The sequence below is a fragment of the Myotis lucifugus genome, unplaced genomic scaffold, assembly GCF_000147115.1.
Source record: "Myotis lucifugus unplaced genomic scaffold, Myoluc2.0 scaffold_9, whole genome shotgun sequence".
Taxonomy (NCBI): Eukaryota; Metazoa; Chordata; class Mammalia; order Chiroptera; family Vespertilionidae; genus Myotis; species Myotis lucifugus.
In genome coordinates, this window is record NW_005871057.1 from 15,743,045 (window position 1) to 15,767,403 (window position 24,359).

Genomic DNA, 24,359 nt, shown 5'->3' on the forward strand with positions numbered 1-24,359 from the left:
TGAATTATTCCATTTCAGTACTTCTATTACAAACTTAGTAGACATCAGTCCTATTTTAGACAGATTTTTATAGAACAATAGATTTAAATGTATAATTTTAGAATTATAAATCACTATGTGAGACTAGCTATCATCATGAGCAGTGCCACCTTGAATGTTCATTCATTTTAGCCCCAGAATAAGATTATTTCCTTAGTTCTAAAACACTCTCTAAATAGCCTAAGAATAGTTTTTAAGTTTAAAATATTCAGGTTATCAACAATTTTATTCTGAATTAAACTTAGATTTGTTTCCAAACAATGCATTTATTCAGTAGGATACCAGTTACCAGTCATAAAAAACTTTTGTATGTTGAAAATGTAATTTTAATAGATAATTCTTCATCTTACATAGGAGCACAATAAAATACACCACATTCTGAAGAAACTCCAAAAGTTACGAGATTAAAAGTGGGGGAAATTCAGATAGGCTACAATATCCATTACCTTGAAACTGCAAGAGATAAGGGTTCTAACCCATAGGTTAACATATACATACTTGGGACTGGCTACATTGATGACTTTAAAATAACAACAATCAGAATTAGATATGGAGAGGTGTGGGAAAGAACAGTTTTGTGGGGCAAAGGACTCTGTCAATGATGAAAAAATTACTGAATTATCAAATTAAAGAATAAAAGGAGCTCCCATAGCAAATACTAGAGGGATAAATATAGTAATAAGTAACTGAGATTTTGACACTCTCAAATGAAGAAGCCTTTCTGATGACACTTCTGCAAACTGGTAGCTTAAGATTTGCTCATTGGGTCTGTAAGGAAGACTCAAAATTCTTAGCAAATCCCAAATGCTTATCAGATTGTGTTTCCTAATAACACCCATCAGTGATTACATGAAGTTTTCAGACAAGAACTAAGGAAAGGGTCATAACCCAAATGCCTGTCATAAATGTGGCACAACATGGGAAAGTCCTACACAAAGTCAGTCACACCGCTGCTTTGTTGGGACTCTCATATATAGTTAATTTTCAAACATTGTGGCAAGACACCAATGCTCATCTAGCTAATCAGACAACACAAATACATTTATTTCAAATTTCAAGGAGGTAAAAAAATGTTAAGATACGGATGTTTTATGCATGCTCAGGGCCAACCTAAAAATACTCCATTCAGTGATATCATAACACAAATTTGCATCAGTGAAAAGAAACTGGCATAATCCACCTCTTATCATTCAACTTGTTGGATGGTGAAGACCAAAACAGAATATTTCACTAATTTTAATTTTTAAATACGATTGTCACATTGGGAAAATGAAATAAACACAGTAAAATAAACTGTACAAAGGCAAAGTAGAATAACAAAAAATATTTTACTAAAACATAAGATTTACAGAAGTTTCCAGACAAGCCATACAAATGGTCACAAGCTTTTCTTGAAGGGGGAATTCTACATCTGACAGCAAAGTCACAATGTTATTTGTGAGGGCCATGGTGTTTGTTTAATGTTCCCATTTTGGTTCAAACAATCAAGCTTGTCCACCTACAGCGTCTAAATGAAGTTAGACTTGGCTAGAGAGCATATTCTAAAGAACTGGTTAGCTGCATTTAACCAATGCAATTAGATCACCATAAAAAGGGGGAAAGGAGCCCATAAAATTAAAATTAAACTACTTACCCCCTCAAAAAAAAGAAAACACCCACACCCCGGCAGCTAACCCTGACTACCTTCATTCACAGTGCTTTATACTTAAACCATGATGGGGAGAAATGAATAAAAGCAGAGAGGAGTCACTGCTTTTAAACGTTTCACAACAGTCCAGATGGTACTTCTAGCCTCTGCTCATGCTTTATAACAGTGAATCAGGACAAGACATAGATTTGCTAATGTGCATTTAATCACCAAAGGACTGAAGATGTCTGGGCTTTTATTCTGTAATGTTTCTAAGACTGTGTCCATTAAATGCAAACAAAAAAGGAAGAAGTCTTGGCAGAACAGGAGAAGTGATGCACACCTGATGATGAGATCGATTTAAATATTATTCATGGCATATAGCCTAGTCCATGCTCTAGCTGTAGACAAAAACAAACATGCAATTACTTTACTTAGTTCAATGTTACTCTCCAAGCTCTATAAAAAGTAAGCAAACACTATGATATTAGTTATGGAAATGTCATGTTATTATCTCTTAAATTCATGCAATTTTTCATAATCTGGACCAGGGCAGAAAGATTGTCTATATGTTTAATTACCAAAAGTTCTACAAAATTCAACAGGATGAAAAGAATTATCTCCTTTGTCACCCTCATTTCTAGATAGATAATGCCCCCCCCCCCACTAATTCTGTTATAATCTGTAGAAAAAGCTTATTGATTTCAAACTCCCTAGCTACATAAACCGATGTAATAATCAAATGGCTTGCAAAAATAACTCATAGTTCAAAAGTTTTCCATTACCTTGGTGTATTTGCTAGATGAATAGTAGACACTCAGTATTTGTTAAATTAGGCGTGGTTACACAAGAGTCCAAGATCTCCCAATTATGTGTTGTCTTTAAACTTGGGGGTCACGTAGTAAGTAGGTCATAAGATGGAGCGTGAAGATCTTTTAAGAGGTATTTATTTACATATTATAAGCAGGATCTGATTTACTCCCTTTAATATATATTTCCTTTTTCTTGTTAAGACTCTAAAAGAAGTTTTTTTAAAGGTAGCACAGATATGTTTAAAAAGTGGAGATGGTGTAAAAGAGAATGAATATTAAATACCTGTTTCTATGGCTTGGGCTTCGTTGGTCTTCCATTGCTCCGCTACATCATTTGCTAATGGGTCATCTGGATTGGGAGCACTTAACAAAGCCTGGATCGATAGCAGAACTGTGCGAATCTGCAGTGCTGGGGACCACTTATCTATATGAAGGCAACAGGCCCAGAATGATCAAACAGGGAAAACCAGCCCCAGAACTGCTGCACTGCCCTCCCACAGACCTCTGTGGTCTTTGGATAAGGCAAGATTATAATGTACAGATTCTCAATATGGAATGCCTAAGACAAAATGAAGAAATCTTAATAGCACATACTGATAAAGGTAACACTTACCTTTCAAAATATCTAAACATATTCTTCCCAACTTGTCTACATTAGGATGATAAATTTTGGTCATGAAACGTACTTTAGGTGCTGCCATTGGGTATTCTTCTGGAAGGAATAGTTCAAGTTTAAAAGTCCCTCCCTCAAAGGGGGAATCCTGGGGGCCAGCAATGACCACATGAAAATAACGGGCGTTGCTCTCATCTGGTTCTGCTTTAATGCCGGGAACTGGTTCTGCCAGCAAACGCTGGGTTTCCTACAACAGAAAAACATAACACATTTGTGAAACAAATGTCATTTTGCTAAACACCTACATAAAAATTAGAAAGTTCATCTCTTAAAATTGAACACAACTGAACCTTTCCAATCTCCCGATGGGTTTTTATGTAGCTTATAAAACACAAAGTTCACAGAAAAGGCCATCCAAATAGTCAGCTAATGCAACTACAAGTAAATGCTGATGACATATACATTCCAGGTACAATGTCTACAAATATGCTGATGACAAATTAGACTAATGAAACTGATTTTATACTGGGGAGGGGAGGGGAAAAAAGGGGGGGAAGGGGAAGGGGTGAGGGAGGGGGTGAGGAGGGAGGGGAGGGGAGGGGAGGGGAGGGGAGGGGAGGGGAGGGGAAGGGAATAACACTAGGATTACCATATAGCTAAGGCAACTTGCCCTTTAAAACTCTGCCAAGCCCTAGCTGGTTTGGCTCAGTGGATAGAGCAGCCGTGGGCAAACTACGGCCCTCGGGCCGGATCCGGCCCGTTTGAAATGAATAAAACTAAAAAAAAAAAGACCGTACCCTTTTATGTAATGATGTTTACTTTGAATTTATATTAGTTCACACAAACACTCCATCCATGCTTTTGTTCCGGCCCTCCGGTCCAGTTTAAGAACCCATTGTGGCCCTCGAGTCAAAAAGTTTGCCCACCCCTGGGATAGAGCGTCGGCCTGCAAACTGAAGGGTCCCAGGTTCGATTCCGGTCAAGGGCATATGCCCGGGTTGTGGGCTCGATCCCCAGTGGGGGACTTGCAGGAGGCAGCCAATCAATGATTCTCTCTCATCATGGATGTTTCTATCTCTCTCTCCCTCTTCCTTCCTCTCAGAAATCAATAAAAATATATTTTTAAAAAGTTTTAAAAAATAAATAAATAAAATAAAACTCTACCAAAACTCAGTTGTTTAAAAAATTAGTTTTAAAGCCACTGAAAATCTCCCCTCCTAATCAGGTCTAGAGAAATATAACATACAACCATGCCAATTAAGTCTCTAAGATTGATGAAACTTAAAGGGACCCTTACTGGTCCCCAACTATCATATTAGTTTTCTTTTCCATCTTTCTCCCTCTGAAAAAACTGTAACATTCTTCCTCCTCCTCCAAACCTCTGACATCTCCATCTTCATCCTCACTTTTGGCTGATGACTCTGCTTTCAATATGTCATGAGAAAACCAAAACTTCCTGAAGTTTCCTCTGTAGCATTTGTACACCTCCCTAAATCTGTGCTCTGCCTTTTCTCCTGTCACTATGGATGAAATGGCTATCACTCTAGGCTAAGGCCAACCTTTCCTCTTAAGAACTAGATCCTTGTGGGCATAACGAATGGACATAAGACACTGGGGGGTAGGGGAGGCCAGGGGATTGTCAAGGGCGGGGAAAAAAAAGGACACATATGTAATACCCTTTGTAATACTTTAAGCAATAAAAATAAATAAATAAATAAAAATAAATAAAAAAAAAGAACTAGATCTTAACTCCTCCTCACCTACTCAAAGACATTGCTCTAGCATCTCTTTCCTCTCCTAAATCATGTTTTTCCCCTTTTAGTGGGTCTTTCTCTAAACTGTACAAACTTGCTGTAATTTCTCCCACTAAGAAAAGAATCTGACTTTGACTCCCTACCAGCTACTGCCTCATAACTTTGCTCCTCTTTTAAGTTATCTATACCTGCTCGTTTCCAATCTCTTCCCTCCTATCTTGAACACAATTCTCTAATCAGGCTTAGCCACTAACCTGCTTATTAAAGTCACCAATGATTCCCCATGGTTAAATCAAATGACCAATGTTTTAATCTTCATTTTTCTTGACCTAAATATAACATCTTACCCAGCTGGCTAGGCCTCGTCGCAAGGCTTTATCTAGCTTCCTGTAGCCACACTCTTTGGGCTCTCTTTGCAGATTTGTCTGGCAGCAACCTCCTAGCTGATTCCTCCCTAATCGCCCCAACACCCTAAAGCTGAAGTGCGCCAGGGCTCTATCCCAGGGCTTCTTCCCTGCCTATACATTTCCGTAGTGATCTCATCTAGCACAATCAATTTATACTAAATACACTCTGTATTTGAAGTTTCTCCAAACTCATATCCAGCACAGATCTCTCCCCTGATCTTGCCTCTTCTATCCATAACCGCCTGCTTGACAGCTCCTTTTGAATGTCTAATAAGCATCCCAAACTTAGCATGACTGTCACCTTCAACCTGTTCCTACTCGCAAAGCCTTCCTCATGTCAGTTAACCACAGACCCATCATTCCAACTGATCCACCTTTTCCTTCATACCCCACACATTTAACGTGATCAACAAATTTTGTTAGCTTGAACTTTGAAATCTACCCAAAGTCCTTATAATACACCCCCTCCCCCAAGAGGCTTTAAATGAACCTTTCACTCATCTTCAGCTATGCTTTCCACACCTTAACCGCAACCTCACCTGCTTTGTTCCAGCCAGACTAGCTTCTTTGTAGTTCTTCATCCTGCTAGGCACACTCCTCCCTCAGGGGCATTGCATTTGCTCTTCTTTCCAAATTTCTACTAATATATGGCTTACTTCCTCAGCTCCTAAGGTCTTCATTCTAAAGTGTTTTCTCAGTAAAACCTCCATGACTGAAGCTACAAAAACCCCTTATTACCCTATCCTAAATCCTCCCTATCCTTGCTCCCCTACTTTATCTCCTCAGCATTTTACATATATATCATTTAAATCAGAATGAAAGTGCCATAAAAGGAGAGATTTGCATGGTTTATTTACTGCTTTATTCCTCAGCATTTGAAAGAGTGCCTATAACCATAGATGTACAATAAATACTTGAATTGTGGATCTATTTGATATTATTTAAAAAAAGGAATAAACTCAGAATTTCATCTTCTTTTTAAAATATATTTTTATTTCAGAGAGGAAGGGAGAGGGACAGATAGAAACATCAATGATGAGAGAGAATCACTGATCGGCTACCTCCTGCATGCCTCCCACTGGGGAACAAGCCCGCAACCCAGGCATGTGCCCTGACCAGGTATCAAACCATGACCTGATTCACAGGTTAACGCTCAACCACTGAGCCACGCCGGCCGGGCAAGAATTTCATCTTTAACATTAAAGCAGTGTTATTCACAGCAGGATGTACACTTCATAGGAAGAAAACAAAAGGATAACTTCAGGTATGGGAAGAAATAATCCAACGTCTATTTATAATTTATTTCTACCCAGAAAAGTGTTAATATTCAATATACAAACTGACAATAGTATGTGTATTATATATATATTAGTAATAGATTGTCAACATTTTGAACAGGCAAAGTGTAGTAATAAACATTTAGAACACTACTAAATCTATGCTTTTAGGTATAAAAAAATGAATGTGAACACTATATTTATACTGCTTTTGCTTTTAAAAAAAATTATACACCTTATACCATTTCATTCTACAGCCTATAGTTCATATACTAAAAAAAAAAAATGTCAGCAGTCATATACTGAAAATCACAAGATGCATATATAAAATCAACTCTGTGGACGAAAGGGGCCACATGCTGAACTTTAAAATGGGAAAAGTTACGCCCTGGCTGGTTTGGCTCAGTGGATAGAGTGTCGGCCTGCAGACTGGAGGATCCTGAGTTCGATTCCAGTTAAGGGCACGTGCTTGGGTTGTGGGCTTGATCCCCAGTAGGGGGCATGCTGGAGGCAGCCAATCAATGATCCCCTCTCATCATTGGTGTTTCTAGCTCGCTCTCCCTCGCCCTTCTTCTCTGAAATCAATAAAATATTTTAAAAAAAATAAAATGGGAAAAGTTACTAGTTAATAGGGTTTAGTTGACAAGTGTTGTAGTGTACCATAGTATAATTCTGAGACTTGCTTTTCCCAGTCACAATAAATCTGTTGATAATCAGATCAGTTTGATATTTCTTTTTAAAGTATTTGCAGCATGAACTGTTGTATACATTCTGTGAGATGAGACAGTTTCCTAGAGACTTACAGCACTTCAATTCGAACTAGCCACATTTCAACTGCTCAATAACCACATGGGGCTTATATGGTTATAGGACAGTTAAAACACAAAACAATCCTGTTATAATGAAGTTACTTAGAGGTCATTAAGAAGAATTTAGCTTATATAGTGAGAAAAATTTGTTAGAAAAACTTTAAATGATCACTATTTTCTCCTCAAAAAAATTCTATACAAAAAGTAATGTCAGCACATCTGAATCACTATAACAGAGATTAGTATATTTGTTTTTGTTTGTTATAGTCACAAGACTGTATCTGAAAATATTTGTAGCAATTCGAAAAATGCTTGGACAAAAATTAACTAAAACAAGGCAACCTCATGATAAAATTAAAGTGTAAGAGTTGAGAAATAATTTTAATTTTTATAGTCCACACTACCCCCTAGTGGACATAAGACAATATCTACTTATTTCAACCCCATTTCCTTTGCAAATGAAAAAACTGACACTCATACAAGTTATTTTACCCTAATTCACTAACTTGAACAGGAAAGTATCCTGTACTCCACAAGACAGGATAGGACAACATGGGCTAGAAATCTCTATGTTCTAATTTACCCCCTCCCCCCGAAACCAGATCAATGCTCCTGTGAAGTTCAGTGAAAAGAACGGAGACTTGGAAGTCAGAGAGGGACTCCAAAAGGCTAAGTATCTAACCAAATTGTTTCTCAGACCTGAACTGTCTACCCTGTACTTCCAGTTTACTGTGCATTATCACAACTCCTAAAACTATCACAATAATTGTTGGTTTATTTGTCAGACCCTAAACTATTTGAAGATGGCAACTCCAGCAGCATATGGTGGTGGTAAGTGCTATAAATGTTTGTTCAATGAGTAAATGCATGCATGCTTAGGTACCACACAGAGCTGATGAGAAGGATTACTATATATCTGCTGTGTTAGTTGGTTCACTTCTAACCCAGGAATGGCATTTAAGATTATTCCAATGACCCACAATGGACAAAAATCTGAAAATCCTACTAACAAACTGTGCCTTTAACAAGGAAACTGTTAGGCTGAATTCCTTGATTTCTTTGTCTCTCCCCCTTTCCCCTCCCACCCCCCAATTATTCTGCCCTACTGAACACATCAGGTTATATTGTACTTGGTTTCTTTTCCTTCCCTTCCCAGCATTAGTCTGTAAATTCCTTTAAGTCAGGGATTCTATGCAATTATCAAGTACTATTCCCAGATATGCAAAAAAATAAATAGAAGTCCAAGTAACAATAAAAACTAACAGTGCCAAACACTGACTTAAGTGCTCTACATGTATCATTAACTCTTTATTCCTCATATCCATTTTACAAATGAGGAAAAGAAGTAAGAGTGGCCACTTAAGAGTATAACCAAAGTTAGCAAATGGCAGAGCCAAGATTGAAATCTAGGCTATTGGGCTCTATTCAGTCTGGCTTCAGAGCTTGTTTTTCCTAATCTCAATGGGATATAGAAAGACAGTTAACAAAAAGACAATAAATGTCAAATGTCTGGTAGGACAGTAACAGCATAGAAGTTAAGGAAGGGCTATTTTCAGTCCTTCATAATCACAATTAAGTGCTTTATGAAAGAGGTCAATTAATTTAAGTCACAACATCATCCTTCCCCTTTTGAGATTGCAACTGAATAAGTATAGTCTTATTAAGTGAAATAGAAAAAATTCTGCTCTTTAAAAAAAAAATGTTTTTATTGATTTCAGAGAGAGGAAGGGAGAGAAACATCAGATCAGTTGCCTCCTGCATGCCCCCTACTGGGAATTGAGCCCACAACCCAGGCATGTGCCCTGACTGGGAATCAAACCCTGATCTCCTGGTTCATAGGTCAATGCTCAACCACTGAGCCACATGCCGAGCAAGAATGTGAGAATTTAAAGTACCATATTTTTCCATGTATGATGCCCCCCACTTTTCTAACCCAAAATTAAGAAATCAGTATTTTAAACATAAAACAGAACACATTTTTATTTAGTAATTACTGCAGATAATGTTTACATACCACTGCTCTCTTATTTATCATTATTAGTTCCAGATCTATCAAATTCTTCAACTTCTATTGTATCACTGCTGTCTTCGGAGTCACTGTCTATATATGTGAGATCATCCTCATAAACTGGTGGCATTTTCTGAGCTAACTTTGTTCGCGTTCTCATGGCCAACCCTTCTCCCCTCATGAAACTGAAGCACCATTTGCCTTTCCTATAAGATCAACAATGTTCATTTCGCTTGCAAACATTCTTGCCTGACATTGAATAAGCTTGGTTGACACACAAAAGCCACTCTGGCGCTGCTCCATAATCCAAGTCTTAAGCCTCTGCTCCAAGTTTGCCCCTTTTGCTGGTTTTCCTCTTAAAGCCTTCTTCTTTTTTGGCATCTTAAGGAGTTGTTCTTCTTGTTTTCTCCACTGTCTGATCATACACTCAGTGGGAGGAGGTCCAAATTGTCTCTCTGCAGCTCTGTTTCCATGCTCTTTTGCATAGCTGATTACATTGTTTGAATTTTGCAGAATAAGATAATCGCTTACCGGTATTTATCTTTCTATTTTTTGACATCTTTATGGGCTCAGAACACTCCAGTCCCTGTTGCATCTGCGCACTCTCCACCTCCACCTCCAATTATGGCATCAGCTGACGTCAGTAACAATAAGGCCCGTGATTGGAGGAAGCCTGTTAGACAAGGTGTGGGCAGCTTCGCATGGGTGCGGCTCCCTCCTTGGCTGACTTCCATGTATAAGACGCCCCTCGATTTTCAGTCTAACAATTTTAGAAAAAATAGCGTCTTATACACGGGAAAACACGGTAACTTTTTAGGAAACAGAAAACTTATCAGAAGACTGTCTGGCAGCATGAGGCAAAATGAGGTTCAAAGTGAACATTTGTCATTTCTTTTGGCCACTCTATAGCTAGAACACCCTTGTTTGGAAATAACATCCCTCCTTCCAATCTTCATGGATTCTCACCTCCTTCATTAGAAGCTTTAGTCTTATTTCCTAACTCTCTCGCAGCTAAGCATGTGAGACCTAGGCTCAGTCAAAACCTGTGCATCAAAAGCAAACTACAAAAGAAGGTTCCACTCTGCAGAGAACAGCAGTAGTTAGTTACCTTAGACAGCAAGGTTCTAGTGGAGCACCCTCAACAATTCTTTCTAAAAATACAAAGTCTAAACTAGTTATGAAAATAAAGAAACAGTAAGAGATAATTGTGTGTGTGTGTGTGTGTGTGTGTGAGTGAGAGAGAGAGAGAGAGAGAGAGAGAGAGAGAGAGAGAGAGAAGAGGTTAAGAAGGGATTAAATGGGGTCAGAGGAGGAGGAGAGCACTAAAGCCAGCTGACCTCTTTATCAAAGAACTTCTACCTAGTTTAAGAGTCATTAAAGAGGGAGCTAATTTCAAATTAGAGGGCTAACTTCCACTAGGCAGCCCAGTGTACTTACTAGGGGGAAAAGTCAGAGATAAGACATCTGAATGTAATCCCAATTCTAATTGTACCAATTTGTTACCCAACCACACAAATTCATTTACATCCCAAGCCTTCTAAAATTTAGTACCTTGAGCATTTCAAAAGTTCTATCTAGACCAGGGGTGGGCAAACTTTTTGACTCGAGGGCCACAATGGGTTCTTAAACTGGACTGGAGGGCCAGAACAAAAGCATGGATGGAGTGTTTGTGTGAACTAATATAAATTCAAAGTAAACATCATTACATAAAAGGGTACGGTCTTTTTTTTTTTTAGTTTTATTCATTTCAAACGGGCCGGATCCGGCCCGCGGGCCGTAGTTTGCCCACGGCTGATCTAGACTGAAAAGTGACTGAACATTTTATTGCTGGAATGAGTTAAACCTTACTGCTATATGCTACTTTCTGCTGGAAGGTGCCTTTTTTGTAAATACTTTCTGATCTTGTAATTAACTGTTGAATATTTCATCCTCCTTGTCAAGGGGGAAAATATTACACCTGTATCCCCAGCATATATGTTGATGTACAATTTTTTTCCTTTTGTGCAATACTTAAATAAAGAAGAAATTTTTGCTAATGGTTCCCACTTTCCCTCCAAGTTTTTCTTTTCACTTGCTGATTACAGAAAAATAGAAGATCAATTTAAGATTAGCCATACTCCTAGCAACCGAAATCTGGTTAACATTCTAGAATGTTTTTATTTTGTTCTGATAAAAACAAAAGTCCTTAAAAAGTTTAATATATTTACATTTGTTTGTTTTTTTTTTACTTTGTCATTGCACTCTGCTTTCCTGGTTGCTTTATAGGCAAATGAATCAATATGCTTTGCAAACCATACAGCAGGAACAGGCACCTCTCCTGGCCTACAAGCTAGTGGCTACACTGCTACAGTTACCATGTAATCTTAGTCCCTTTCCTTGATCACTAGTTATTTCAGGTTCCCAAAGGGGTAATCACAACAAATTTAAGTGCTTAATGCCTGAGGACTCCATAGGAAAGGCCTATGCTTATATTAACAGACAAGACAGATGGAAGCAGAGCAGCTGAAATTTTTGGAGAGGCAAATAAAAACAAGTTACAGTTGTTCCAGATTTGGAATCCAATTGTGCCAATAACATAATTTTGTCCAAAATCCAAGCCACCAAGAAGGAAGAATAAGTTTTTGTCACACTGCATACTGAGATAAATTGGGAAGCAATCAGGTATCAGGGTTTCTGTCTCCTCCAAGATAAGCTTCCTTGAACAAGTCTGCCAAACTGGACAGCTCCAAGAGAGTACCATTCACACCATAATCTGCATGAATCACACCCCCTAAAGTCGTACAGTGCAAGATCCTAAAATAGTTGGGATTAAAGAATTAAATTTCAGTCTAGCAGCTATAAAAATCAGTTTTATTGTCTAACTATGGAAAATTGATTACATATGATAATTCTAATAAAATGGAAACATATTACCCCAAATATCCCATTTTCCAACCCACTGTTGATAAATGGGCATTCACTGTGCTTTAAAAATCTGTGCTTCATGCCCTACCCAGTTTGGCTCAGTGGATAGAGCATCCGCCCACAGACTGAAGGGTCCGGGGTTTAATTCCAGTCAAGGGCATGTACCGCAGTTGCAAGCTTGATCCCTCACACATTAATGTTTCTCTCTCTCTGTCTCGCCCCCTCCTTTCTACTCTCATTCTTAAAAAAAAAAAAAATCAATGGAAAAATATCCTCAGGTGAGGATTAACAACAAAAATCTATGCTCCACTTCAGAGGGTTATGTTTTTTGTTTGCTTGTTTTATTAAATTTATTTTTATTGATTTTAGAGAGAGGAAAGGAGAGGAGAGAAACATCGACCAGCTGCCTCCTGAACGCCCCCTACTGGGGATTGAGCCCACAATCTGGGGATGTGCCCTGACTGAGAATTGAACTGGTTCATGGGTCGATGCTCAACCACTGAGCAACACCAGCTGGGACAGAGGGTTGTGTTTAATGTTATCTATTTTGTGGGAATAATACATAAATGAATACAGTTTTCCCATACTGAAAGACATTAATTCTTTTTATATTTAGTGAAGCAGCATCTTTGCAAAATCAGATATCAAATATGGTTCAGTGTTATGTTAGAACCTATTTATTCTCTACACCAAGCATGTCAAACTCACGGCCCTGCAGCCCACAACAAATATTTTTGCGGCCCAGCCAATATAACAGTATGTAAGAAACGTTTTAATAAAAATTTCGTAACTTAACTTTTACAATATCCTGTTACACATAATTATTAATAATGAACTACAACATTTGCTAATGACTGATTACTATAATCGTGTTGCATTCATTTCCCTTACGCACCTTACACACAGGCGCACCATTTCTCTCCACTACTACTAACAGCGAATATTTTAGCAGCCGATTGCCACATCATTAGTCTTGGACTGACTTGGTTGGTGTGCACAGCAGGAAATATTTCGCTTTCAGAGAACAAGAAAAACAGGTTTATTTGCGTTACGCTTATTAAGTTGTGCAGTTATTCAGTGTCTAGTAAGTTAATGTTCAAGACAAAATATTAATTTTATTAAAATGTTCTATTATTTTATGTTAACGATTACTCATTTATTTCAGCCCTTTGTATCCAGCATGTCTCTACCTAAATAAACCTACGTTTCTATGAAAATTGAAGCTTTTGTTTTTTTGCGGCCCACATAAACTTAAACCTTGTATATTTGGCCCATGTTAGCCTTTGAGTTTGACATGCTTGCTCTACACTCTAAACCTCCCAACCACTGTAGCTGTAGATTAGTATATTAAGCAGATAAAGCAGCAGGGAGGTCAAGTGATGATGTCCAAGCCAGTGTTTGGCTAGAAGTCAAGCCCAGAGATCCTGACCCCAGATTATGTGTTCCTACCACATAAAACCACACATACCCCAAATTCTTTTGCTCTTGAGAATTAGGAGACCTAAGCCGTTTAAGCCATAAAACATTATTTTGCCCACAAAGCAGCATTTCTACCATTTTGAAAGCCAACTGTTAGTTAAAAAGTAAGCAACTGACTAAATGCTACTGAACACTAATGAAAAGTAGGGGTGCACCTTCTATAGAAAGACATCCCTTACATACTGTGCTACCCCACTGTCTGTCTCCCCAACAATACTAATTCCAATAGGCCAGTGATGGTGAACCTTTTGAGCTCGGCGTGTCAGCATTTTGAAAAACCCTAACTTATCTCTGGTGCCGTGTCACATATAGAAATTTTTTGATATCTGCAACCATAGTAAAGCAAAGATTTATATTTTTGATATTTATTTTATATATTTAAATGCCATTTAACAAAGAAAAATCAACCAAATAAATGAGTTTGCGTGTCACCTCTGACACGCGTGTCATAGGTTCACCATCACTGCTATAGGCCAAGGCCCAGGTCTAATGTTTCCAGCTCCAATGCTGAGCTCTACAGAGTGTCATACATTCCATATCAGTTGAATGGATAGAAATAACTTCAAGAACTTCCAAAAACACTAGGCCCAAGGCTTTACGGAGCCAGGCGGTGGCTGTAAATGGCAGGAGTATGTAGGAAAAAGGGACTTTTAAAAATTCCAAACCCAACCTTCACAAACTATTCCATACTTTTGCTCAAAAGCCTTGGCTTTGATATCTTTCCTAAATGTTGTACACTTAAAGGACCAAAAACTAGGAAGTAGAGATACCAGACTTAAGATTCTTTTGTCCACTAGCAGCTTTGATGATCTATAGCCATTTCCTTCTATTTTAGTAATCATCATTTGCTCAATACTGACTGGTTAGCATATTACAAATTCAGTCCTTTACTAAACTCAAGGTTTTTAGAAGAATTTGAAATGAAACTGCTCAAGAAACCAAATTAACATGAGATTAGAAATTTTAATATTTCACAGACTATCAATGTGGCTTGAAAGTTAAATAATCTTAAGAGATCCAGCTGGGGTATATAACTCAGTAGATTTTTTATTCTTCTGTAATTTCAGAGGATTATTTTGTCCTGTGCTACTGATTCAGAGGAGGAAATGACCCAGACAACTCAGATTTTTAATACAGTATACCTTGGAGATATTGTGAGTTCAGTTTCAGACTGCAGCAATAAAGTGAGTCTCTTAATAAAGCAAGTTGTAATCTTTTTGCTGGGAGGGTCTTGCCTTCAATTTATAAAAAACAACGCAAGTGTTTTGTAAGTGCAATAAAACATGGTATGCCTGTATAACTGAAATAAACACAAATATACATACTGAGGCAGACATATTATGTGATAGAACCCTGTGTACAGTAATACTGGGTCAAATTCATCCACTTCATGTAATGGCCAGAGTCCTGAAACAATACATTTAAATAATATGAATGCTAGACTTTGGGCTTACTAATAATGTGAGCTGGTAAGATATGATGTAAAAATGCACCTAAATAAAAATAAGAGGTTACAAAATCATAAAATAACTGATTTAAATGATCCAAGTAAAAAGAGGTTTTCTTGAGGAAAAGAATTAGGTAACTGGGACACAGTTGTGGAAGACATTTGTTTTTTGTTTTGTTTTGTTTTGTTTTGTTTTTAAGAGAGACAGAGAGGAAGGGAGAGAGACAGAGAGAAAGAGAAACCTCAATTGGCCGCCTCCCATATGCACCCAGACGAGGGATTAAACCTGCAAAGCGGGGTACATGCCCAAACTGGGATTCGAATCAGCAACCTTTCAGTGTTCGGGATGACGCTCCAACTGAGCCACACAGGCCAGGGCGGAAGACATTTTTTAATGAGTACTCTTTTGTTGAATTCTGGAACATGTGCAAGTACCACTTACCCAAAAAATTAACAAAAAGTGTTTTTAAATAAAATCATCTAAGGAAGCCCTAGATCAGTTTGGCTCAGTGGATAGAGCCATCAGCCTGTGGACTGAAGGGTCCCGGGTTGCAGGCTCGATCCCCAGTAGGGGGCATGCAGGAGGCAGCCAATCAGTGATTCTCATCATTGATGTGCCTATCTCTCTATCCCTCTCCCAAATCAATAAAAATATAAATATTTTTTAGATCACCTAAGAAAATTGAATAAGCATTTTGAGTATCCTATTTTGAAAGTGACAATGTCTCATTATCATCAAGACAATCCTTAAAACTCAGAAGATAAAAAAAAAATGCTATTTAATGTTGTGGAGAAAACTGACTATATATGCATGGCTGTTTGGGACTACAAGCTGACCTAACCTTTAACAATTCTACCTCTTGGAATTTATTCGCAGGAAAAACTGGGTATGGGCTCAACGGTACACCTCCAGAAATAATGATCACATCAAAGCCTATGGGAAAAAGACTGTAAATATAATGTGTAACACAAGAAAAAATATCAAACATCCTTCCAACAGTATAATCTTTTAACTAGTGTTGTGATGGAATAAATGACATTTCTAAATCTTAACTTAAATCGATACACTTGATTATATGTAAATTACACATTATTAAGTTAATTTAAAAGGGAAAAAAATGTGTAATGTGCATCTAGAGCTTATTGAGGGCAGGCACTGGGTCTTCATTTGGGAAGGCAGGGCTCCTTATTCACCTGAATATTTGTTGGGATTTGAGGGCAGGAGCTATACTGTTTGACCAGGAATTAGAATTTTTTAGCAATAGAGCAATGCAGAAGGAAAGAAATGGGAAGAAAGAGAGGAAAAAATATCAAGAGCCGATAAGGTGGCTTATGGCCATTTATTGCTAAACTCCTAACTTTTAATAAAAATCACTAAACTTGCAAATGCTTGCAATTGGTGGACTTTTTAAAACTTTTATTAGTATTTATTTTATGTTGAATTTACTCCCAGGACACATAAGGGCTCAATCCCAGTTGGGATGTGTGTAGGAGGCAGCCAAACGATGTTTCTCTTTTTCCTCTCTCTCTAAAATCAATGAAACAAACAAATAAAAAAGAACTCCAAGGACTGACACATGGATTAATCCTTAAAACTGAGTTGAATGTTCACATACATGTTTCATTTAATCCTCAGAACCACTTCTGAAAACACTATCTGGAAATGGGCACCAAATTTTATCAAGTGGCAGAACACAGAATAGAAGCCCACTCTAGAATCAAGGGCTCTTTTCACATATCACAGCTAGAACTTGGAATCTTCAGCATCCAGCAGTGTTTATACCTATGTATTCATGTTAGGTGAATGACCAAGGATTATCACTAAAAAAGGCAGATGAGAGCTAAAAACAGAAAAGGTTTCTTAATTTGTTCTGACAGTATAAGTGTCCTTGGAGCTGATGCAGAGGGAGTCACCAAGGACAGGGGGAAAGGTAAACTCTTGGGGCACCATTTGCCTAAGTTCCTTGGCATTTTCTCTCTCTAATCCTACTTTCTTCTCTAACATCCTAGCTTGAAGGCACATAGTTCTGTCTTGAGATTTGAGAGCTGGCCCAATCAAGTAGGGGAAAGATTCAACTGATTTAGAACAAAGACATAATTTATAATATACACTAAAATTCACTTAAAAAAACAACAGCTGACAGTCAAGCAAGGGAGTGGGGAAAGGGTCCTTCCCCTAAGCTTTATCAAAACAAAAACAAACATTTTTAAAAACCCTAAAAATTTCTAATTCTGCAGGACTGAAGGCAAGTCAAGTACTGCCACATCTCAAAGGTGGGGTCAGGTGATCAGACAGCTTTCTATCTTTAAAACTTCCACACTGGGCCCAGCCGGTGTGGTTCAGTGGTTGAGAGTCAACCTATGAACCAGGAGGTCACGGTTGGAATCCTAATCAGGGCACACGCCCAGAGTTGGGGGCTCGACTCCCTACTGGCAGTGTGCAGGAGGAGGCAGCCAATAAATGATTCTCATTACTGTTTCTCTCTCGCTCTCTCTCTCTCCCTCTCTCTCTCCCCCCCCCTTCCTTCCTCTCTGGAATCAATAAAAATATATATATTTTTAAAACCCTCCACACTGGGAAATTTATATCTGTGCCAGATGTAAAGTAATGTAATTTTTTCTCACGATTCTGGGGGTGGTACTCTGCAAACCACATTTCTGCTTTGCCATGGACTTCCCATTAAACTCTGCAGATGTGTGTTTGGGGGGTGGGGTGGGGTGGGGTTGCTAAAGGGAAGCTGCAAGAGGGGACTTGCATCTTCAGGGCTTCTTGGGCCCATGAGATGCCTGTGTGCATCACCCAACATCCCTGTAGCACATTCATCCAAAGTACGGTTTATCGCACACTGAGAGACACAGCTTAAATTAATCATCACCGCACTCCCTAGAACAGCGGGTCTCAACCTGTGGGTTGCGACCCCTTTGGCGGTCGAACGACCCTTTCACAGGGGTCGCCTAAGACCATCCTGCATATCAGATATTTACATTACGATCCATAACAGTAGCAACATTACAGTCATGAAGTAGCAACGAAAATAATTTTATGGTTGGGTCACAACATGAGGAACTGTATTTAAAGGGCCAGAAGGTTGAGAACCACTGCCCTAGAAGACCAGACTCTCTTCAGAGGTCTGGATCCCACTGGGGATACTTCTCCCAGGTTTCTATATTTTAATAATTTCAACCTTTGTTTTGTCTTAGGAGTGATAGCTGCTTTCTATAGTTACTAACTCCAAAACACCATAACGTTCTTTTCTCCCATTCTGTCACCTACGTAACAACTTTATATATGTGACAGTTCCCACATGTTCGCAGAATTGCCAGAGCAAGAATTAGCCCAGTGGGCTGCACACCACCTAGTACTACTCCTCCTCTTGACCTCCACTCATAAAAGGATACAAGGGCAGCTAGGAAGTAGAAGGGCAGTTATTCCAGTAAAAGAAATGCCAACCCTAGATGGTGCCCATGCAAACATCTCAGGTCCCAGATGTCTGGGAGCCCTTCCAGTTGACAGGGGCAGAAGCCACAATGCCCAGATGCAATAACTTGAAAATAATCAAATTCAGGATTCAAAAAGTTGTTTACTGGTATGAATATGTGAATTTCAAAGAAGTCAAGACCAACCCTATACTAAGATCCATCCTTCCTCATCTTTCAAAGCAGCATACCTCCCTAGATGCTCTTCAGAGAATCTGATAATATGGTCAAAGTAAGCCACACCCAAGGTGTGAATGGCCCAAACAGAATTTCATAATCTAGGAAGATTTTTGAGACTTCCAACCACCACACAACCAACTTTTCCACAACCACACTTCTGCCGTACCCAGGGTAAAAGATTGAGGGCCCAGCAATTGTACACACAGCTTAGCTAATCCTTTGAGGTAACACCTTCAAATATTTGAGTCATATGAAACTAAAGAAAAAGGTAAACTGCAAAAATCAGGATTAAAAAGGGAATAAACTCTGGGATCTTCCTGTCAGAGGATATATTCTTTCTTGATCTTTCTCACTTATAAAGCATTTTCAATTGAGACATGATAACTGTATAACTTTCTTTTTTAAAATATATTTTTATTGATTTCAGAGAGGAAGGGAGAGAGAGAGAGAGATAGAAGCATCAGTGATGAGAAAAAATAATTTATCGGCTGCCTCCTGCACACCCCACTCTGGCGATTGAGCCCACAACCCTGGGCATATGTCCTGAACTGGGAATCAAACCACAACCACCTGGTTCATAGGTCAACACTCAACCAATGAGCCACGCCAACCAAGCAGTATGACTTTTTTTTAATCCTTACCTGATGATATGTTTCCATTAATCTGAGAGAGAGAGAAACATCAATGTGAGAAACATCCACCAATTGCATCCCGAGGATGGAACCCACAACCTAGGTATGTACCCTGACCCGAAATCAAACCCGCAACCTTTTGGTGTATGGGATGACGCTCCCACCAAACCACCTAGCCAGGGTGGTAAGACTCTTATCTGAGCAAAATGAGCAACATTTCTGTTGTTCACAATTAATAACATTTTTTCAAGACACTTCCATTTTTCACAATCACATTTTTTCAAGACACTTCTTTTACTTTCCAACAGAAGTATGACTAACTCTATGATATAATAAAAGAGATTAAGCAGCATGATAATGTAAAACAGCTACAAAGTTACAATTATAAAGTGAATCTCTGGACTTAGAATGCAACATTTGTTTGGGGCTTTTAAAAAATATACAATCTTGGACCTGGCTGGTATGGCTCAGTTGGTTGGACATCATCCCATGCACCAGGAGGGTGTCAATTCAATTCCCAGTCAAGGACACATGCCTGGGTTTTGGGCTTGCAGGAGGCAATCCATGGATGTTTCCCTCTCCATCTCTCTCTCCCTTCTTCTCTCTCTCTCTTAAAAAAAAATCAATAAACTATCCTTTAAAAAAAACACACAATAAAATCTTATTTTTTCTTAAATGAGTATTGGTGTGTTTCCACATTATCCCTCCCTTCTTGCTCCAACCATCTACATTTGCTTTCATCTACTAAAATCAAATACCTGAACTAAATCATTCTTTGACTACATATGCCAACCAGAAATAACTTCAGTATTTTTTCCAATCTGCCATAAACAATGGGGGGAACTGTGTACAATCAGTATAAGGAACACAGTAAATATTCAACATCCTTACTAATACTTGTAATGTTTAAAAGATTTACATGGGTCATAATTTTTTTTTCTTTTTTTTTTTATTAAATTTTTATTGTTCAGATTACATTTGTTCCTCTCCCCCCGCCCCCATAACTCCCCTCCTTCCAGTTCCCGCCCCACCCTCTGCCCTCACTCCCCACCCACTGTCCTCATCCATAGGTGCACGATTTTTGTCCAGTCTCTTCCCGAATCTCACATTCCCCTTTCCCCCCCAAGAATAGTCAGTCCATTCCCTTTCTATGTCCCTGATTCATTATAATCACCAGTTCATTCTGTACATCAGATTATTTATTCACTTGATTCTTAGATTCACTTGTTGATAGATGCTTGTTTGTTGTTCACAATTTGTATCTTTACCTTTTTCTTCTTCCTCTTCTTAAAGGATACCTTTCAGCATTTCGTATAATACTGGTTTGGCGGTGATGAACTCCTTTAGCTTTTCCTTGTCTGTGAAGCTCTTTATCTGACCTTCAATTCTGAATGATAGCTTTGCTGGATAAAGTAATCTTGGTTGTAGGTTCTTGGTATTCAGCACTTTGAATATTTCTTGCCATTCCCTTCTGGCCTGCAAAGTTTCTGTTGAGAAATCAGCTGACAGTCGTATGGGTATTCCCTTGTAGGTAATTGAGTCTCTTTCTCTTGCTGCTTTTAAGATTCTCTCTTTGTCTTTTGCTCTTGGCATTTTAATTATGATGTGTCTTGGTGTGGTCCTCTTTGGATTCCTTTTGTTTGGGGTTCTCTGCGCTTCTTGGACCTGTAAGTCCATTTCTTTCACCAGGTGGGGGAAGTTTTCTGCCATTATTTCTTGAAATAGGTTTTCAAAATCTTGCTGTCTCTCATCTTCTGGCACCCCAATAATTCTGATATTATTCCGCTTGAAACTGTCCCAGAGGCTCCTTACACTATCTTCACACTTTCGGATTCTTTTTTCATTTTGCTTTTCCAGTTGGGTGTTTTTTGTCAAATCTTTGGTTTGATTCTTGTGCTCCTCTGGTCTGCTATTGGGTATAATATTCTTTATTTCAGTCCGTGTATGCTTACTTTCTAATTTCTTTATCGTAGCATCGAGGGTCTCATTAGTTTTCGTGAGGCTCTCCACAAGTTTTTTGCAAACCCTCAAAATTGCGATTCTTAGCTCCATATCCTCCATTTCTGTCATGTTTTTTTGTCTCCGCATCTTTTATGCTTTCTTGGTGCACCCCCTTGTGGTCTTTGTGCGCAGTCTTGTTCTAGCCAAGCCTTAATTGTTGTAGTTAACACTAGAGGGATTTGACCACCAGGCCGACTGGCTATAGGAATCAGCTGTGTGGAAAACTTCAGTCCTCTGGGGAGGCGCTAGTCCAGCCTTTGCCTGAGGCGATCGGCAAATGGCTCTGCGCAGGGCCTGGGCGGGGCGGGCTCAACAGGGCGGGGGGAGGGAGCAGCTATGGCCGCTCTCAGTCCGTCTCCAGGGGCTCTGCCTCTCTGTCCCCGTAACCGCTGCAAACCTCGGAGGGACCGTAGCCAGACAGTCCCGCTTCTCCCGTTTGAGTCAGGGTCCCTAGAGACTCGCCCGGATCTGTAGCCCAGAGTCTGAGACTCACTCCTGATTGAAAACGACAACCGCGCCCTCAGCCACCAGCCCGCTTTGCGCGCGCACCGCCGCACCACCGTACCTTTAAATTTTCCGCACTGCGCCTCCTCTAAGCCTCGTAATGCTGTTGTTTTTCCTTCTAGTTGAAGAGTCTCTCCTCAGCCAGCCTCCCTGTGGTTCTGGGTGATGTCCGTTCCGTCTTTTAGTTGTATTTTTGAAGTGGTTGTTCGAGGCAGCAAACTCCGGTGTTTACCTACACCGCCATCTTGGTTTCCCTCATTCAGCAAACATTTGCAGAGAAAACTCCAGCTTCTCCGCCGCCCACATGGGTCATAATTTATACACATAAATATATAACCATAATTGGCTTGATGATCCAACTCAAGAAATAAAGTATTATAAAGTAAAGAAGTGTGTGTGAGCACTCTCAGAATATTAAAATTGTTGTAACAACTCATAAGAGGAAACATACACTAGTTTTACTTTTTCATTGATAGTAAGCCTAAATATTTATTTTTTAAGCACACACCTGTGGGTCATAGGAAGCTAAAGCCTGCTCATAGGCTAGGACTGTGTTCTTGCTGGTAGGGTACTGTTGCATCCTAAATATAAGAAAACCTGCTGCCGAACCGGTTTGGCTCAGTGGATAGAGCGTTGGCCTGCGGACTGAAGGGTCCCGGGTTCGATTCCGGTCAGGGGCATGTACCTGGGTTGCGGGCACGTCCCCAGTGGGGGATGTGCAGGAGGCAGCTGATCGATGTTTCTAGCTCTCTATTTCTCTCCCTTCCTCTCTGTAAAAAATCAATAAAATATATTTAAAAAAAAAAAAAAAAAAAAAAAAAAGAAAACCTGCTAGGGCAATCCTTAAAATGAAGGGGGATGACACCAGAGTTCCCTAATGACCCCCTGCTTTATGACCCTCTTATGATTAATTCACAGTTATCAATCAAACAGTTGAAAACAAAGTGATAGTATGTATGTGTGTGAACCATGAGAGCAAAAGTCTATAGGCTTTTTTAATTTTATTTTTATTGTTGAGGGTGTTAAAGATGTCCCCTATTTTTCTCCCCTTCACCCAGCCCCCACCCCAGGCCTTCACCACAATATTGTCTGTGTCCACAGGCTATGCACATATTTATATAAGTTCTTTGGTTAATCTCTTCCTGACCACGCCCCTCCCTCTGAGATCTGTCAGTCTGTTGCATGCTTCCATGTCTCTGAACCTATTTGCTTGTCAGTTTATTTTGTTCATTAAATTCCACATATAAGATCATGTGATATTTTTCTCTTATTGTTGGGGTCCAACCCCAACGGGTCCAAGGATCCCCAAAGGTGTGGACGGAGTCGGCGAAGAATGAATGACATGGAAACTGGGTTCAGTTCATCAGCATAGCGAGGTTCTCCCTCCAGAATCTCCAGCAAAGTTCTGGTCAGGATCTCCAACCAAGTTTTGGTGCCATGTTCTCTCGCTAGGTTCTCCAGCCAGGTTCTCCAGGTTCTCCAGGTTCTCCAGCCAGGTTCAGTCACCAGGTTCTTTTGCCATGTTCTGTCTAGGTTCTCCAGTGAAGTTCTGTAGCCAGGTTCTGTCCAGGATCTTTTGCCATGTTCTCTGGCTAGGTTCTGGTTAGGAGCTGATGAGGATGTGATGAGGATGTGATGAGGATCTGATGTTTATTGTCTTGTTACATCCGTATTTATACCAGCCGATTTTAATCCTGTCAATTTCTATTACAAAGGTTAGGGCGTTTCTTATCTCCATTCCAGGGAGTAAAGATTATGTAGCTTAACTACCCGCCTGGCACTTAATTAAGGGGTTGTATCCCCTCCCTAACCTCAGGGAAAAATCCCCACCTGGGGAAACAACCTTTCTCAGAGAGGTGACCTTGGTTAAAACACATGGCACTAAGGAGAGCAAACATATTAAGAACAATATGCTATATATGCCAGGTCCCTTGAAACATATGCTGTGCAGATGTTTCTTTCCTGCAGTGACTGTGTCAAGCAGCAAGGATGGACCGGCTTCTGGCAGTCAGTTTATTTTGTTCATTAAATTCCACATATAAGATCATGTGATATTTTTCTCTGACTGGCTTATTTCACTTAGCATAACACTCTCCAGGTCCTTCCATGTTATCTCAAAGCGTAAGAGAGCGTTCCTTTTTATAGCTGTACTAGAGGCCTGGTGCACGAAATTCATGCATCAGCTCAACCTGCACCCTCTCCAATCTGGGACCCCTCAGGGGATGTCCGACTGCGGTCAGACATCCCTCTCACAATCTGGGACTGCACTCCCAACCGCTCAACTGCCTGCCAGCCTGATCACCCCCTAACCACTCCCCTGCCAGCCTAAATGACGCCTAACTGCTCCCCTGCTGGCCGGATTGCCCCAAACTGCCCTCCCCTGCTGGCC

At 39.6% G+C, this 24,359-nt stretch overlaps 1 protein-coding gene across 2 annotated transcripts in view; it reads right to left on the bottom strand.

The window, feature by feature from the left end:
- Positions 1 to 1,348: 1,348 nt before the first annotated feature.
- UBE2N (ubiquitin conjugating enzyme E2 N) overlaps positions 1,349 to 24,359 on the bottom strand; it is a 44,335-nt gene continuing 21,324 nt past the window's right edge. The window contains exons 2-5 of one of the 2 annotated variants that reach the window (XR_002828041.1): positions 3,092 to 3,338; positions 2,762 to 2,902; positions 2,452 to 2,598; positions 1,349 to 2,067 (exon numbers count right to left, since the gene is read on the bottom strand). Coding sequence is in view for 1 of the 2 variants with exons in the window: in XM_006084026.3 (XP_006084088.1) it covers positions 2,027 to 2,067; positions 2,762 to 2,902; positions 3,092 to 3,338 (429 nt within the window). In the remaining variant the exon portion in view is untranslated. The remainder of the gene's footprint in view (positions 2,068 to 2,451; positions 2,599 to 2,761; positions 2,903 to 3,091; positions 3,339 to 24,359) is intronic. The other variant, XM_006084026.3, reaches the window with a different exon arrangement.